The sequence below is a fragment of the Lynx rufus genome, unplaced genomic scaffold, assembly GCF_022079265.1.
Source record: "Lynx rufus isolate CCGP_SWC_20201006 ecotype Redwood Valley unplaced genomic scaffold, mLynRuf1.p SCAF_21, whole genome shotgun sequence".
In the NCBI taxonomy this organism is placed as follows: Eukaryota; Metazoa; Chordata; class Mammalia; order Carnivora; family Felidae; genus Lynx; species Lynx rufus.
This window is the reverse complement of record NW_025814836.1, coordinates 7750225-7766976: the sequence shown is the minus strand read 5'-3', so window position 1 is coordinate 7766976 and position 16752 is coordinate 7750225. Positions and strand designations below refer to the sequence as shown.

General features: G+C 42.4%; 1 protein-coding gene across 2 annotated transcripts in view; it reads left to right on the top strand.

Moving 5' to 3' along the window:
* Window positions 1–16752, top strand: part of ENTREP2 (endosomal transmembrane epsin interactor 2) — a 461086-nt gene that overhangs the window by 424526 nt on the left and 19808 nt on the right. For both annotated transcript variants that reach the window (XM_047086771.1, XM_047086770.1), the window contains one exon: window positions 8724–8831. In XM_047086771.1, the coding sequence (XP_046942727.1) occupies window positions 8724–8831 (108 nt within the window). The remainder of the gene's footprint in view (window positions 1–8723; window positions 8832–16752) is intronic.

Genomic DNA, 16752 nt, shown 5'->3' with positions numbered 1-16752 from the left:
TCCAACCACATCGTTGTGTGCTCTTTTCCACAACTGAGCTCCCGTCCTGCTCCATCCTTAGTGGCTGCAGGAGCAGGGAGGACACTTGAGATGGCCATAGTAATGTTGCACAGAAGACTTAAGGCAGATGTCTAAGCCCTGCTACAGCCGCTGAGAAAACTGAAACAAACAAAAAAAAGCCACCAAGAGCTTTTGGCCAAGACAGAATTACAGGAACTGGATTTAGTCTCCCACATGAAACAATTCCCCACACCGACTCCCCCCCCCCCACACACACACACAAAAACAGACAAAATATGAAGACATTGAACATCAGGCAATGAAGGACAGTGATCCCTGCGATATGGTCAGTAAATGTCCCAGTTTACAGCCTCAAAAGACTCCAGGTCACAGATCAGGGAAGGGGGACTCAGGAGGATCCCTACAGGCTCCCTGAGTTGGGGACACAAAGCTGAAAGTCCTAGGGAGACTAAAGCCTAGGGACTAGAGTTCCCAGGACAGGATAGTGGAGGGGAGAGAACTCTGGAGTCTTTAGAGGTTCCCTCTGGAGTATTCAGTTGGATAATGATTAGCCCATGCATGTAAAGAAACTATTGGAGTCTAGGGAAAGAACCACAGAAAAGGTTTAGAGAACAGTGTCTGTTCTCAGATGTGCTCACACCGGTCTGAGAGTAGCACTTGTTCCCACATTATTCAGAGTAATCAGCACAGCTTTCCCTCAGGAGTGAGGAATAATTAGCCCTAGCCTGAGCCCTGCTCATTTCTGCCTAACAAATCTGAAAAACGAGACTCAGTTCTCTGTCTTCACATTGTCATTGAACAGTTTAACCTTGGGGATTTGTTTAAAGATGGTATGTTAACTTTGTCCCCTATACTATCATAATCACCCTCCTTTTTGGCTATTTTACAAGTCAGCTTTGAGAACAAATGAGTGGGAAAGGGATTGCAGAAAGACTTTGTGATCATAATGACTTACAGGAGAGTGGGGAACTTTCTTAAAGGATGAGATAGATAACACGTGGGTTCATGTGTAATGGGAATTACATTCTGGGAATGCTCCCAGAATAGAAAGTCATGTGGACACATACCTCATGCATGTATGATGCATGTCAGGAAATGCAATACTTCCCACCTCCTCTTGAGGATTTGTCAATCCCTTGATTAGATCACTGAAACTAACCTCATTAGTGCCATGGTCTTTCAGGTGAAAGATCCAATTTTCCTGATACCTTTTTGAGTATGTACAGTATTTTGTGCATTTTTGAATGAGTAAAATTGAATTTGAGGCCATATCCTTACAGGTAGACCTTGTTTTATTGTGCTTCATTTTACTGCACTTCTTAGATACTGTATTGAAGGTTTGTTTGCATCAAGCAAGTCTACTGGCAACATTTCTCCAACAGCACTTGTTCACTTCATGTCTCTGTCACCTTTTGGCAATTGTCACAATATTTTGACTTTCATTATTATCATATTTTTTATGGTGAGCTGTGAGCAGCGATCTCTGATGTTTTACTGTTAAAATTGTTTTGGGGCACCATAAACCATGCCCATATATAAAATGGCAGACTGAATTGATAAATGTATGTGTTCTGACTGCTCCACTGACCAGCCATTCTCTGGTGTGTGCTGTCTCTCTCTCTTTCTCTCTCTCTCTCTCTCTCTCTCTCTCTCTCTCTCTCTGGGTCTACCTGTTTCTGGAGACATAACAATATTGAAAGTAGGATAATTAATAACCCTACAACAGCCTCTAAGTGTTCAAGTGAAAGGAAGAGTTGAATGTCTCTCCCTTTAAACCAAAGTCTAGAAATGATTAGGCTTAGTGAAAAAGGCATGTTGAAAGCTGAGATAGGCTAAAAGTTAGAGCTCTGGTACCAGTCATCCAATTAGTGAATACAAAGAAAACGTTCTTGAAGGAAATTGGAAGTGCTACTGCAGTGAACACATGAATGTTAAGAAAGAAAAACAGCCTTAATGCTGACGTGGAGAAAGTTTTAGTGGGCTGGATAGATGATCAAACAGCCACACATTCCTTTAAGCAAAAGCCTAATCCAGAGCAAGGCCCTCACTCTCTTCAGTTCTACAAGGACTGAGAGAGGTGAGGAAGCCGCGGACAGAAAGTTTGAAGCTAGAAGAGGTTGCTTCATGAGGTTTAGGGAAAGAAGCTGTCTCTATAGCATAAAAGTACAAGGTGAAGCAACAAGTGTGGATGTAGAAGTTGCACTAAGTTATTCAGAAGATCTAGGTACGATCATTGATGAAGGTGGCTACATTCAATAGTAGATTTTCAATGGAGAAGAAACAGTTGCCTATAGGAAGAAGATGCCATTTAGGACTTTTATAGCTAGAGAGGAAAAGTCAATGCCTGGCCTCAAAGATTCAAAAGACAGATCAACTCTGATGAAGATGCACAATGAAAGTAATGTCATTTTCATGCCTGCTAATACAACATCTGTGTTGCAGCCTAACGATCAAGGAGTAATTTTCAACTTTCGAGTCTTCTTATGTAAGAAATACATTTCATTCAAGCCAAAACTGAAGTGAGATATCACCTCACACCTGTAAGAATGGCTAAAATCAAAAGCACAAGAAATGACAAGTGTTGGCAAGGATGTGGAGAAAAAGGAACCCTCTTGCACTTTTGGTGGGATTGCAACGTGGTGAAGCCACTCTGGAAAACAGTATGGAGGTTCCTCAAAAAATTAAAAGTAGAACTACCCTATGATCCAGTAATCACATTACTGGATATTTACCCCAAAATTACCATAACAGTAATCCAGAGGAGAGTGGTTAACATGGTGGAGGAGTAAGGTGACCCTAAGCTTGCCTCATCCCTCAAACACAGCTAGATAAATATCAAATAATTCTTAACACCCAAGGAATTGATCTGAGGACTGAGAAAACAAGGCTGAACATCTACAAGTAGAAAAATGACCACCTCATGGAAGGTAAGAACTGTGGAAGTTGATTTGAAGGAGAAAAGAACTGTGGGTGCTGTGGAGGGGAGGAAACCCTGATCATTGTGAGAAGAGTGAGAGAGAAAGAGTGAAAAAAGAGTGAAAATGCAGAGGGTACTGCACAAGAAAACCCTTCCCAAAAACCATTGATGGGAAAAGGAGAGGTGCTGAATACTTCAAGTCTTTATACGCAACAGACTAAAGTTTTAGAGATCCACGCTGCTGCTGGGGTTGTGCCTGGTTGGCTTAGCAGTGCTCTGGTGGGGAAGGAGGGCAGAAACCCGGGAGCAGGCAGCATGGTTTAAAAATGCACTAACCAAGATGCAAGCCTGAATGATGCCAAGACAAGGAGGATGGACGAATCAGAGGAACAAATCAGTGATATAGAAGATAAAATTATAGAAAATAATGAAGCTGAAAAGAGGAGGAAAATAAAGGTATTATATCATGAATGTAGACTTAGGGAACTCAGTTACTCCTTAAGGCATAATAACATTCATATCATAGGAGTCTCAGAAGATGAAGAGAGAAAAAGAGGGGCAGAAGGTTTATTTCAGCAAATTATAGCTGAAAACGTCCCTAATCTGAGGAGGGAAACAGATGTGAAAATCCAAGAAGCACATGGGAGCAAGAGAACTCCCAATAAATTCAATAAAAGCTGGCCATCACCAAGACATATCATAGTCAAATTCATGAAATACACAGACAAGGAAAGAATCCTCAAAGCAGCAAGGGGAAAAAGTCCTTAAACTACAAGGGAAGACAGATCAGATTCACAGCAGATCTGTCCACAGAAACCTGGCAGGCCAGAAGGGAGTGGCATGATATATTCAATGTGCTGAATGGGAAAATATGAAATATGCAGCCAAGAATGCTTTATCCAGCAAGCCTGTCACTCAGAATAGAAGGAGAGATGAAGAGTTCCCCAGAGAATCAAAAACTAGAGAGTTTGTAACCACTAAGCCAGCCCTGCAAGAAATATTAAAGGGAACTCTTTGGGGAAAAGGGGAACAAAACCAACAAAGACTAGAAAGGAATACAGAACATCACCAGAAACACTTACTTTAGAGGTAACACAATGGCACTAAATTCATATCTATCAATAATCACCCTGAATGTAAATGGGCTAAATGCTCCAATCAAAAGACATAGGGTATCAGAATGTATAAAAATAAAAACAAGACACATTTATATGCTGCCTACAAGAGACTTATTTTATAAAGACCTAATGATACCTGCAGATTGAAAGTGAAGGGATGGAGAACCATCTATCATTCTAATAGATGTAAAAAAAAAAAAAAGCCAGAGTAGCCATACTTATATCCGGAAAACTGGATTTTAAACCAAAATCTGTAACAAGAGACGAAGAAGAGAATTATACCACAATTAAGGGGTCTGTCCATCAAGAAGATCTAACAATTGTAAATATTTATGCCCCCACCTTGAGAGAACCCAACTATATCAACTATATAAATCAATTAATAACAAACGTAAACTCATTGATAATAATAGATAATTGATAATAGATAATAGTAGGAGACCTTAATACCCCCCTTACAACAATGGACATATCATCTAAGCAGAAAATCAACAAGGAAACAATGGCTTTGAATGACACACTGGACCAGTTGGACTTACCAGTTATATTCAGAACATGCCATCCTAAAGCAGCAGAATACACATTCTTTTCAAGTGCACATGGAACATTCTTTGGAATAGATCACATATTGGGTTATAAATCAGTCCTCAGCAAGTACAAAATGATGGAGACCATGCATATTTGCAGACCACAACACTATGAAACTTGAAATCAACCACAAGAAAAAATTTGGAAATCCCACAAATACATGGAAGGTTAAAAACATCCTACTACAGAATGAATGGGTTAACCTGGAAATTAAAGAAGAAATTAGAAAATATATGGAAGCAAAGGAAAATTAAAACAGAAAAGTCCAAGCACTTTGGATGCAGCAAAGGCAGTCCAAGAGAGAAGTATATTGCAATACAGGCCTGTATCAAGAAGCAAGAATAGTCTCAAATACACAACCTAACTTTACACCTAAAGGAGATAGAAAAGGAGCAGTATAAAAACCTAAATCTAGCAGAAGGGAACTAATAAAAGCTAGAGCAGAAATAAACGAAAGAGAAACAAACAAAAACAGAACAGATCAATGAAACCAAGAGCTGATTCCTTGAAAAGATTAATAAAATTAATTGATAAACCCCTAGCCAGACTTGTCAGAAAGAAAAGAGAAAGAACTCAAATAAATAAAGTCATTAATCAGAGAGGAGAGATCACAACTAACACCACAGAAATACCAAAAATTATAAGAGATTATGAAAAAATATATGCCAATAAACTGCACAAGCTGGAAGAAATAGCCAAATTCCTAGAAACATACAAACTACCAAAATTGACACAGGAAGAAATAGAAAGTTTGAATAGACCCATAACCAGAAAAGAAATTGAATAAGCAATCAAAAATTTCCCAACAAACAAAAGTCGCCAGATGGCTTCCCAGGGGAATTCTACAAGACATTTAAAGAAGAATTAATACCTGTTCTTCTCACACTGTCCTCCCCCCCCAAAAAAATGGAAGGAAAACTCCCAAATTTCTTCTAGGAGGCCACGATTACATTGACTCCAAAACCAGAAAAAGACCTCACTAAGAAGCAGAATTATAGGCCAGTATCCCTGAACATGGATGCAAAAATTCTCAACAAGGTACCAGCAAATTTAATTCATCAGTATTAAAATAATTAGTCACCACAAGTGGTATTTATTCCTGGGCTTCATTGATGGTTCAACACTCACAAATCAATCAATGTGATATACCACATTGATAAAAGAAAGGCTAAGAACCACATGATTCTCTCAATAGATGCAGAAAAAGCATTTGACAAAATACAGCATCCTTTCTTGATAAAAATTCTTAAGTAGGGATAGATGGAATGAACCCCAACATCATAAAGGCCATATATGAAAGATCCACAACTAATATACCCAATTGGGGAAAAAATGAGAGCTTTTACTCAATGGTCAGGAACAAGACAGGGATGTCCACTCTCACCATTACTATTTAACATAGTACTGGAAGTCTTAGCCTCAGCAATCAGACAACAAAAAGAAATAAAGGACATCCAAACTGGGAAGGAAAAAGTCAAAATTTCACTATTCAAAGATGACATGATACTCTATGTAGAAAACCTGAAAGACTCCACCAAAAAATTTGCTAGAACTAATACATGAATTCAGCAAACTCACAGGATATAAAATCAAGGTACAGAAATCTGTTGCATTTCTATACACCAATAATGAAGCATCAGAAAAAGAAATCAAGGAATCAATCCCATTTTACAATTATACCAAAAACCCTAAGATACCTAGGAATAAACCTAACCAAAGAGGTAAAAGATCTATACTCTGAAAACTATAGGACACTTATGAAAGAAAGTGAAGAGGACACAAAGAAATGGAAAAACATTCCATGCTTATAGATTGGAATAACAGATACTGTTAAAATGTCTATACCACCCAAAGCAATCTACACATTCAGTGCAATCCCTATCAAAATGCCACCAGCATTTAAAAAACAATCCTAAATTTTGCATTGAAGGACAAAAGACCCTGAATAGCCAAAGCAATCTTGACAAAGCAAAGCAAAGCTGGGGGCATCACAATTTCAGACTTCAAGCTGTGTTACAAAGCTATAGTCATCAAAACATTATGGTACTGGCACAAAAACATACATATATATCAATGGAACAGGATAGAAAACCCAGAAATCTTCACAATCTTGGATTAGACAGAAGTTCTTAAACTTGACACCAAAAGCATGATCCATAAAGTAAAATTGGTAAGCTGGATCTTGTGAACACTTGTGTGAAGAGGATTAAAAGACAAACTATGGGAAAAAATGTTTGCAAACCACATATCTGACAAAAGAGCAGGATCTTAAATGCAAAAAGAACTCTCAAAACTCAATAAAAATGCATCCAGTGCAGTTGGGGAATGGGCAAAAGGTAAGAACACTTTACCTAAGAGGGCATAGATATCCAATGAGCACACATAGGGTTGCCTGGGTGGCTCAGCTGGTTAAGCGTCTGACTCTTGTTTTCACTTAGCTCAGGTCATGATCTCACGGTTCATGAGTTTGTACCCCACATGGGTTCTGAGCTGACAGTGCAGAGCCCGTGTGGGATTCTTTCTCCCTCTATCTCTCTGCCCCTCCCAGGTTCGTTCTCTCTCTCTCTCTCTCAAAATAAATAAACTTAAAAAACTGAGCACACATGAAGATGTTTAGCAGCATTAGCCATCAAGGAAATACAAATTAAAACCATATTGGTATATCACTACACTCCGTATCAGAATGGCTAAAATAAAAATGGTGATACCAAGTGTGGACAAGGAAACAGAGAAGCTGGATCATTCATACACTGCTGGTAGGAACGTAAAATGGTTCATCCACTGTGGAAAACAATTTGGCAGTTTCTCATAAAACTAAACATTCAATTACCATGTGACTCAACAACTGTACTCTTGGACATTTTTCCCAGAGAAATAAAAACCTATGGTCACACAAAGACCTGTACGCAAATGTTAATGGCAACTTTATTTGTATAACCCAACAAACTGAAAACAACCCAGATATTTCTCATCTGGTGCCTGATTGAGCAAACTGGGTACATCCAAGCCATGGAATACTGCTCAACAGTAAAAAGGAATGAACTACGATACGTGCAACAGCGTGGATGAATCTTCAGGGGATTATGCTGAGTGAAAAAAGTAAGGTTACATGCTATATGATTCCACTTGTATATGGTTCTTGAAAGGACAAAATTATAAAAATTGAGACCAGATTAATGGTTGACAAGGGTTGAGCTGGAACAGGGGGAAGGAGGTATGTTGGTCAATGAAAGGGCAACATGGGGCAGGGAGCCTTGTGATGATGGAAATGTTCTTCTTGACTGCATCCACATCAATCCTGGCTATGATATTTCACTATAGTTTTGTAAGATGCTACCATGGGGGAAACTGAGTTAAGAGTATGCAGGATTTCTCTGTATTATTTCTTATATACCTGCATGTGATTCTACCATTACCCCAAGGTAAAAAGCTTAATTTAAAAACTTGGCATTTTAGGGGTGTCTGGGTGGCTTCCTCAGTTAAGTGTCTGACTTCGGCTCGGATCATGATCTCATGGTTCATGAGTTCGAGCCCCACGTAGGGTTCTGTGCTGGCAGCTCAGACCCTGGAGCCTGCTTCAGATTCTGTGTCTCTCCCTCTCTGCCCCTCCCCTCTTCGTGCTCTGCCTCTCTCTGTCTCTCAAAAATGAATAAACAGTAAAAAGGAAGAAAGGAAGAAAGAAAGAAAGGAAGGAAGAAAGCAAGCAAGCAAGCTTGGCATTTTATTAAATACTTAAAAATTTTGAGATACATTTTATAATTAATAAAGATTGCCCACCCACTTAAATGCTGGTGATTCCAAGATTTTCTTAGACAGTGACTGCCTAATCATGATCAAAATTGTGAAATATATCATTTAGTATCTAATAATTCGATCAGCATTGTAGAAGAATAAACAGATGTGTCTCTATTAAAGTCCAGTTTTGATTATGAAGCAAACAAAAAGCTACAAAACAAAACCTCCATGAAGTGGGTAACAATTGGCCACACTTTTTCTGGACCTTGATGGAAATGCTAAGGATCTGCCTTCTGGGTTGTCAGGATGAGACTGACTTTCTTCTGCCTTTTTCTCTCTCACAGGATCTCCTCTTCAGCGTGTGTGCCCTCAATGTCCTCTCCACCATCGTGTGTGCGTTGGCCACAGCCATGTGCTGCATGCAGATGGTCTCTTCTGATGTCCTGCAGATGGTGAGTGGCCCCCTTCCTTCCCAAGCACACTCAAGATGGCTAGCCTGACCCCCTTCTCCTCCAGCCAGTTTGAAACCAACATAGAGTGGACACTTCTAGCTTCCAACCAGAAACCCCAAGGATGATAGGCCCTGAGGGTCCATGGAGGCCACCTCATGCTGCCCTCTGGAAGACAGAGAACCTGTACATTTGGTGCCACTAACATATTTATTTTAGGCATTGAATGCATGTTAACAGAGCTGCATGTTAACAGAGTCCAGCCACCCTCATGCCCCTCTAGACGGCCTCTACTGTGTCCCCTGAATAATTTTAGTGACAATCCTGTAGCCCTAGACATCCTCTGGGCCCAGCACCTCCAGAGCGAGGTGGCTTCTTCAAGCTTTAATATTCTCTTTTAATAAAGGGAGGTTTTAGAAGATGAGTTCTTTTCAAATTGAAAAACTGCTCATCTGTGCTTTTTAGACTTCCTAATTAACCCTGAGCTCATAATCTACTGGCAGGTCACTGGCTGGCCCTCATGACCACCCTGGCCAGGGTCTTACAGTCGAAGAACTGCTGCTCCCAAGGGAGAGAGATAAGAACAGGAGCAAGGGTCATACACATATTAATACACGTTTATAAGTACATGCTTAATAAATAATGAAGGCTCTTTATTATTCAGTGTAAATGAAACACAGCCCACTGTTTGCTGTGTCACCACTAAAGTCAGTACGATAAAGAGAAACTAATGGGAAGATATTGTTCTCTAGTGCTCAGGGTAGGAATCATCTGTGTGTGTGTGCATCTGTCTGTCTCTGTGTCTCTGTCTCTTGTGTTGCTTCTTCAAGATCCATCTGCCTCCCCCTCAGTGTTTTATGCATCTCACGAAAAGAAAAGCAAGTTATTCTTGTAGTAGGCTGTTTTATTTGCTCTTTCTTATCCACCCCATGGCAATACATCAGTTCATCAAGATACAGGGCCAGAGAGCATCATTACCAAGATGTTAAAAATTCATTGGTTCTAATCATATGCAACATCCGCCTCTTTGTCCCAGTGTATATCTACACAGCTGTCACAGCCAGGGCTGACCTTTCTGAGAAGTGGCAGTTCTCCGAAAGGTATCTAATTAAGCAGTTATTCAGCAGTGATGAACTTTTGGCCCTGCTCACCGAGGCCTCATGTTGGTGATTTTCTCTGGCATGTTGTGTAAAGGAAAGGTTAAGTACCATGGGGTTCTACTCACCTCTGCATATTTTACTATTGATCTGTAAATATCACACCAATTTGACCAAACTAACAGAACCAAAGGGCTATAAATGTAAACGTTTGCATTTCCTGGTTTGAAGTGTTAGAATGAAACCCACCAACTAAACAAGCATCAGGCCTATGGAAGCTGTGATAGATATACAACTGTAACATCAAGAGCAGGGTCATTCTATCATTCTGCCACAGGGAACCTGAGCGGGCCTGGAATCCTGGGCCTGACGACAGCCATGACTGGGTCGGAGTCCCACCTCTTCTGCATATGAGGCAGGGGACTCCGGACATGTCACTGAACCCGCCAGAGCCTCAACTTCCTCAACTCAAATGAACCTAATGGTATACCTGGTGAACATTCAAGAAACATGACCTAGTTGATCCATAAATGTGGGCAGAATATTAGTTACTGGGCTATCTCAGCCACGACTATGAATGCCATGGCCCTTGATGTACTTTGCCAACTGTAAAACACCAAAGGGAAATAAGGTGTTTTTACAATTACCACAGCCACCATCACCTCTGGTTGTTTCATAGCTGAGTGTTTGCGGGTAAGCTTGCTTCTTACCCCTGGCTTAGAAGTAGAAATCAGTTAAATTCCTGCAGGTGAGTCCTTTTCCCGTTGTGTCTATGGGCTATGGGACCAGACAAGGCTCAAGGGGGACAGGTGGTATATGACCATGGTGCATTGTGGAACCAGTGCATGATCTTGGGCACATCCCTGCCTATTGGTCCCAGTTTCCTCTGCTCTATGTAAGACTGTTCATGTTCTGCTTCCTCTTGGGTCTGCTGACAGAGGAATCACATAATGCATGTGTGTGGACTTTGAAAAACCCTGGTGGCCATGTGAAGGAGGTGGGCTTTTACCACATGGGTCAGAAGCTGGGTGAAGCTGGCCACACAGGCTGCACCCGTGAGAAAGGAGAAGTGGGAAGCCCAGGGGCTCATGGGTACGCCCTGCAGGATGGAACCTGGTACTATTTATTCATGAAAATGCCTCAGGCTCTTTTTACTTTTTTAGAAAAGTCTTCTCCTTTTTCTCCAGCTCTACTCCATTGCAATTGACTTTAATTTTCTTACTTCATTTCATTAGACTGTTTAATTAAAAAAGTAATGTATGATCACTGAAACAAGTAAAACATAGAGATAGATAAAGGCATAGTTAATAATCTACCTTCTCCCATCTTATTCTCTTGAGGAAACTTTGCATTAAATCCTTCCATTTCTTTATTGACTTCTTAGTGTTTATATTAACATATATATAATCTATTTTCCTTGTTCCTCCTTCCCTTCTTCCCTCCATCCTTCCCTCTCTTCTTCCTTCCATTATTTCTTCCTTTTAGCCAAATAGGATCATACCATTCATTATCACTCTGCAGTGTGATTTTAATAGCCTGAAACTCTCATGGACATCCCTCTAGGTTAATCTACACAGAAATGTATTCCTGTCTACATTGATCCATAATATGGATGTAACGTCAGTCAGTTGGCTATTTATCTATTCGATCCATGAATGCTTGAGTTCTTTCTTTCTTTTTTTGAGAGAGGGCATGAGTGAGCAAGGGGCAGAGAGAGGGAAAAAGAGAGAGAGGGAGAGAGAGAGAGAAGCAGGGCTCATGCTCACCCAAAGTGGGGATAGAACTACGAGATCATGAACTGAGCCTAAGTCAGATGTTTAACTGACTGAGCCACCCAAGCGCCCTTTTCTTTTCAAAAAAATTTTTTTATTAATGTTTATTTATTTTTGAGAGGGAAAAAGAGAGGGACAGAGCACAAGCGGAGGAGGGGCAGAGAGAGGAAGACACAGAATCCGAAGCAGGCTACAGGCTCTGAGCTGTCAGCACAGAGTCCAATGCAGGGCTCAAACTCACGAACTGTGAGATCATGACAGGAGCTGAAGTTGGACACTTAACCGACTGAGCCACCCAGGTGCTCCATGGCGCCCCTTTCTTATTTTTGATTTTGGTTTTGTTTATGTCACTGTGATCATATAGTGGTTAGTACTCTGTGTTGTGGTTTTGTTTATGCCTGTGCAGATGGTGCTTCAGTAAGCACATATAGTCATAGCTCCCTTAGCCCACCTGTGCTGACCCCACTGGCCGGGTAGCCATGGTCTCCATCCCACCGATGATGCACTGCCTGCTCCCCGCAACACATTTGTTCACCAGCAGCCTCTGTGGTTCACCCATGTGCCTTCTCTGCTCCCAGTAGTTGGGTCACAAGCTTTCCAAGGGACAGTTGTATCTGTCCCCAAACCAGTCTATGTCAGTGGTATTTGGATTGTTAAGTGCATGTTCTAGTGCTATATAAGCCGATGAAATATGAGTGCAAAAAAGAGAATTGTTTATTTTACAAAAAAGGATGGAGTTCTTTGGGAAGATTCAGAAAAAAAAAAGGGGGTCCCTGGATATACTGCTCTCAATTTTTGGTGTGGGTGAGATAATTATAAGAGGTTGAGATACAGAATTTTAAAAATCTAGGAAGCATCTGCACACACATTGTTTCACAAGTACCTTTAAGCTCCAGCCCTGCTCCAAAAGCACAAAAATGGGAAGTGAGTTAATGCTCATAGGTGTAGTTTATACAACAAAGAAGACCACAGGGTGCTCTAGAAAACAGACTGAGACTCACAGCAAGAGCCTTAGCCTGGCATGGAAGGAACCCGCAGTTCCTTTCTTATTTCTGGGGATCAGCATTTTGGGATAAATAACCATTTGGGGAACTCATATAATGAATGCATGTATACATGAGATGCCTAGCGTCAGAATTTAGAAAGCTGAAGTACTCTAATATGTTTGGAACTAGTGGCAAAAGGCAATCTGAGTATAAAATTCAGTTTGTAGATATGGTTTTATGGAGAAAGCTTTTACCTCCAAAGTGTCTCTAATCTCACATTTTTAGTTTTATTTCTTGAGCATAATCTCATTTTTCCATTTTTCCATTCAGCTCTTTTCCTCCCCACGTACTTTATTGCCAGCCACTTTAGCCCAAGAGACATCATCTGCTATTGCATGCATCTCCATTAGGAACTTGCCTGTGAACTTCATCTTTTATTATTGTCATTTATGTTCTCAACACTAGTCATGTGCCCTGTAAAGCAGAACACCTCCAGAAAGTACAGACAGAGCATCGTTGCCCACAGAGCTAGCAAGGGGTGTCGCAGCCAGGGACGGTTGGGACACCACCTCCTGGAAGCCCCAGAATCGCTCAAGTTCACCAGTATCTTCACCTCTCTGGCTCACTCCACTGCTGGTTCAGCACCCCACGGAGGCTGGCCCTCTTTGGACCCACAGTGGCCTTCCTTGAGGTTTGGGTTTACCAGAAACGTCTCTAGGTAGTAGGTGCTACTTATATAGGACTAGGGGACTAGGACCAAAGAGTGTCTGGTTAATCTTAAAATCTAGTTACAGCAGACAATCCTAAAAGTGATACATACAAGCTACAAACATTTTATTTTTACTTTAAATATGCAGATGAGCATTTATCCATCAGGGTTTTGATTTGGGGCCAAGATCTTCTGTTCAATTATGGTTCAATTATTGTTCAAGATCTTCTGTTCAATTATGGTTCAATTATTGCTGTACTGAGTTGCACTTCTTTTTTTTTTTCTTAATATTGATTTATCTTTGAGAGAACGTGAGTGGGGAAGGGGCAGAGAGAGGGGGACAGAGGATCCAAAGTGGGCTCTATGTTGACAGGCTGACAGCAGCAAGCCTGATGTGGGCCTCAAACTCAAGAACTGCAAGATCATGACTTGAGCTGAAGTAGGACACTCAACCAAGTGAGCTGCCCAGGTGCCCCCAAGTTGCATATCCTGTATAAACTTCATAAAAATATCACTATCTGTAATTTCCAGATCCTTGAAATTGGCATGAGCCAGGCAAAATGAGATGCACGAACTCCCCTGAATATCTTCTGACTCCTCTCCCTCCCTTACAGCTAGCTGCCTTGCCAGTTCCCATTTTGGCAGTGGTTTCTGCTCAGCTGCTCTCCTTTGTCAAGTCTTTCCAAAGCGTTCAACTTGGTTCTCGTAGAACGAGCGAGTTTTCCTGCCTGCATTCATATTTCATTATGAATTACAGTAGTAACTAAAACTGGCCTTTAGCTGTTCGGGAATGCGCCCTTGTGTCCTGGGTAGGCAGGAAACACACATGGTACACCTGGCATGGTGGCAGGACTGGAGAGCAGCAAGGTGCCTCGGGCAGGCGTCACTCCAGGGTCTGGAGCATGGAGGGAAACCCCAGCTCATCAGATCGGTTGGCCAGGAGAGGTGAATTAAGAAAACTTCTACCATAGCAATACTAGAGTATTTGTACCAAGTCTCAGGAAGGGTAGAGGAAGAGGCCTATTCCTCTGTATTTCTTAGTCCCTGAGGGAAGTCTCAAAGGTGTGTGTGACCCATTCAGGAGCCAGAATGTGGCAGGGAAACTGGGAAAGTGTGCTATTCCCAGCAAACTAGAGAGGCAGCTGCTGGTCAGGAGCCTGGGGAGGGTGTAAAAGGAGGCTGGCAGGCTTGTCCTGGGGCCTGGAGGAGACGAGTCTGCTCAGAACTCAGAGGAGTTTGTGGAAATTCCAGCCCCTTGTCTCCAGACCCCTGCAGGCCTGTCTTGCCCTCCATTCCTTACTTCTCCCCCTCCCCCCGTGGCCAGAGATAGAGGCATAGGGACTGAAGAGCTAATATTTGTGATGTGGTCTTGTTTAAGCCCCACAACACTACCGTCTGGGTCTGTGACCTAGAAATGGTGTTTCCCAGTGTGACCCTGTCAGGCCAGTTGGGGTGAGGAAAGGAGACCGAAACTCAAAGGGGTCAGTAATATGCTTATAGTCTTGTGGGCCCTCAGTGGTCAAGCAGGATCACCTGAGGCCTGCCGACCTCTTCACCCTTCATCTCAGACAACAGACTATGCGCTGTTCTCACGGAGCCAAATTTTAGGGTCTCCGCTAAGTGGGCCTCAGGAAGCCCAGCCCTCCACCCTGGTTCCCAGGCACATGTAAGGACAGCACATGCCTAAGTTGGGATCCCCTCTCCAGAGCAGACGTATGAGAAGAGACTTCCCTCCAACAGGGTCTAAAATACACACTCCTCTTTTGTGGATGATGAAGGCTGGGCAATAATGAAACTCCCATCAGGTGTGTGAACCCCTTGGGCTAGAGGAACACAAGGGTAGGAGTGGGGAAGGAGCAGGATAATGTAGTTCCCTTCTTCCAGACTCCCCCCCCTCTAGCACCCCCTGTTGGCAGAACCCAACAGTTAGCCAGCTGGCAAGGGAGTCTGGGAAATATGGTTTGCAGAGGTCTAGCCCCAGCATCTCAGAGCAGAGTCCAGAGCAGGTGACCTTGGCCTTGGAGACAGCCCCTGCCTCATTAAACGGATACTGGTTGGGGCAGGGGGAATATGTCAAGTGTCACTTGCAGCCTCCCCTTGGGGAGGCTGAGAAACCTAGGGGAACAATCTCAGTTTGCAATGGACTCAGTCTGAGTTGGTTCCATAAAGGTGGAGCCAACACACTACTGGAAAGGCAACGTAGAGTTTAGAGCAGAAGTGGTTAAACCTGTTGTTTAACCTTTAAAAAGCCTTTGGGTGTATGGCAGCATTTAAACCTCCTAATAGGGTCATCTGGGGTGCCTTGCCTCTCATTGAAAATGCTCCTTGTCCTCATTCCTGGGGGGGATTGTACCTTCAGCAGGAAAGCATTTTGGCTTTTGCATTTCCTGCTTCATTGTTTTATTGATTTTTCTAATTTCTGATACACACCAAATCAGAGTATGTCTCAATTAGACCTCAAGGACATTTGGCCTTATCCTAACTGCTCAGCTTTGTGCTATAAGCATCGGGGCTGACAGCTGTCCAAGGTGGAGGATGACAGACACACATTCGACCTGCTCATAGCCAATGACTCATCTCTATTTCAGACAATTAAAGCCACGGCTCAGACCCCTTGGAAAGGCAAGGAACGTGCTCTGTGTGTTAAGAAAACCCACACGAGACAATTTCAGTCTGTGATGTTGCATGTGTAGGCATGGTCACTATTCTTTCGCTGTTAGTCTGGAGCAGGCTAGTTTCATGGAATTTGACCATATTCAAAATTGTGACCTGACCCACACTTGGGCAAAAATGTCCTATCATCCCAGCCTTTTTTTCAAGTCCAGACCACCCTACCCACGGCTGCCAGAAGGCACTTCCTACCACACAGCTTTAATAGCACTGTTCCCTAGCTCTAGCACCATCACTGGCTCCCCAGTGCCCCAAGAATTAAGAATTAATTTCTAGAGCCTTATATAAATTTGCTTTTCTTAAACACATCTTTCACTAGCTCATCTGTTACCTTCTTGCAGGCCCACCTGTTGACATCCTACCAATCTGCAGACCCATTCAAATGTCATCTTCATTAACCCTTTGTAGACTCCGGGTCTCCACACAGTGCTTGGAGAGCACACTGACTAGTGGAACTGTCCTTGCTTGGCCGTGTACACTTGACTGTCTCACGTGTCCCTCACCCCCCATGCAGTGGGAGGTCCCAGAGCCTAGCATTCACATAACACAGAGTCTTGTTGGCCCTACAGGAGCTCACAGTGAGGTGTTGACTGGCACTGCAGCAATGGCCCAGGCATCTCCATGCCACAGGTAACCTCTTGGGAGCAGTGACCAGAGGGTGGGAAGTTATTGGCCATTGCTTCCCAGGGG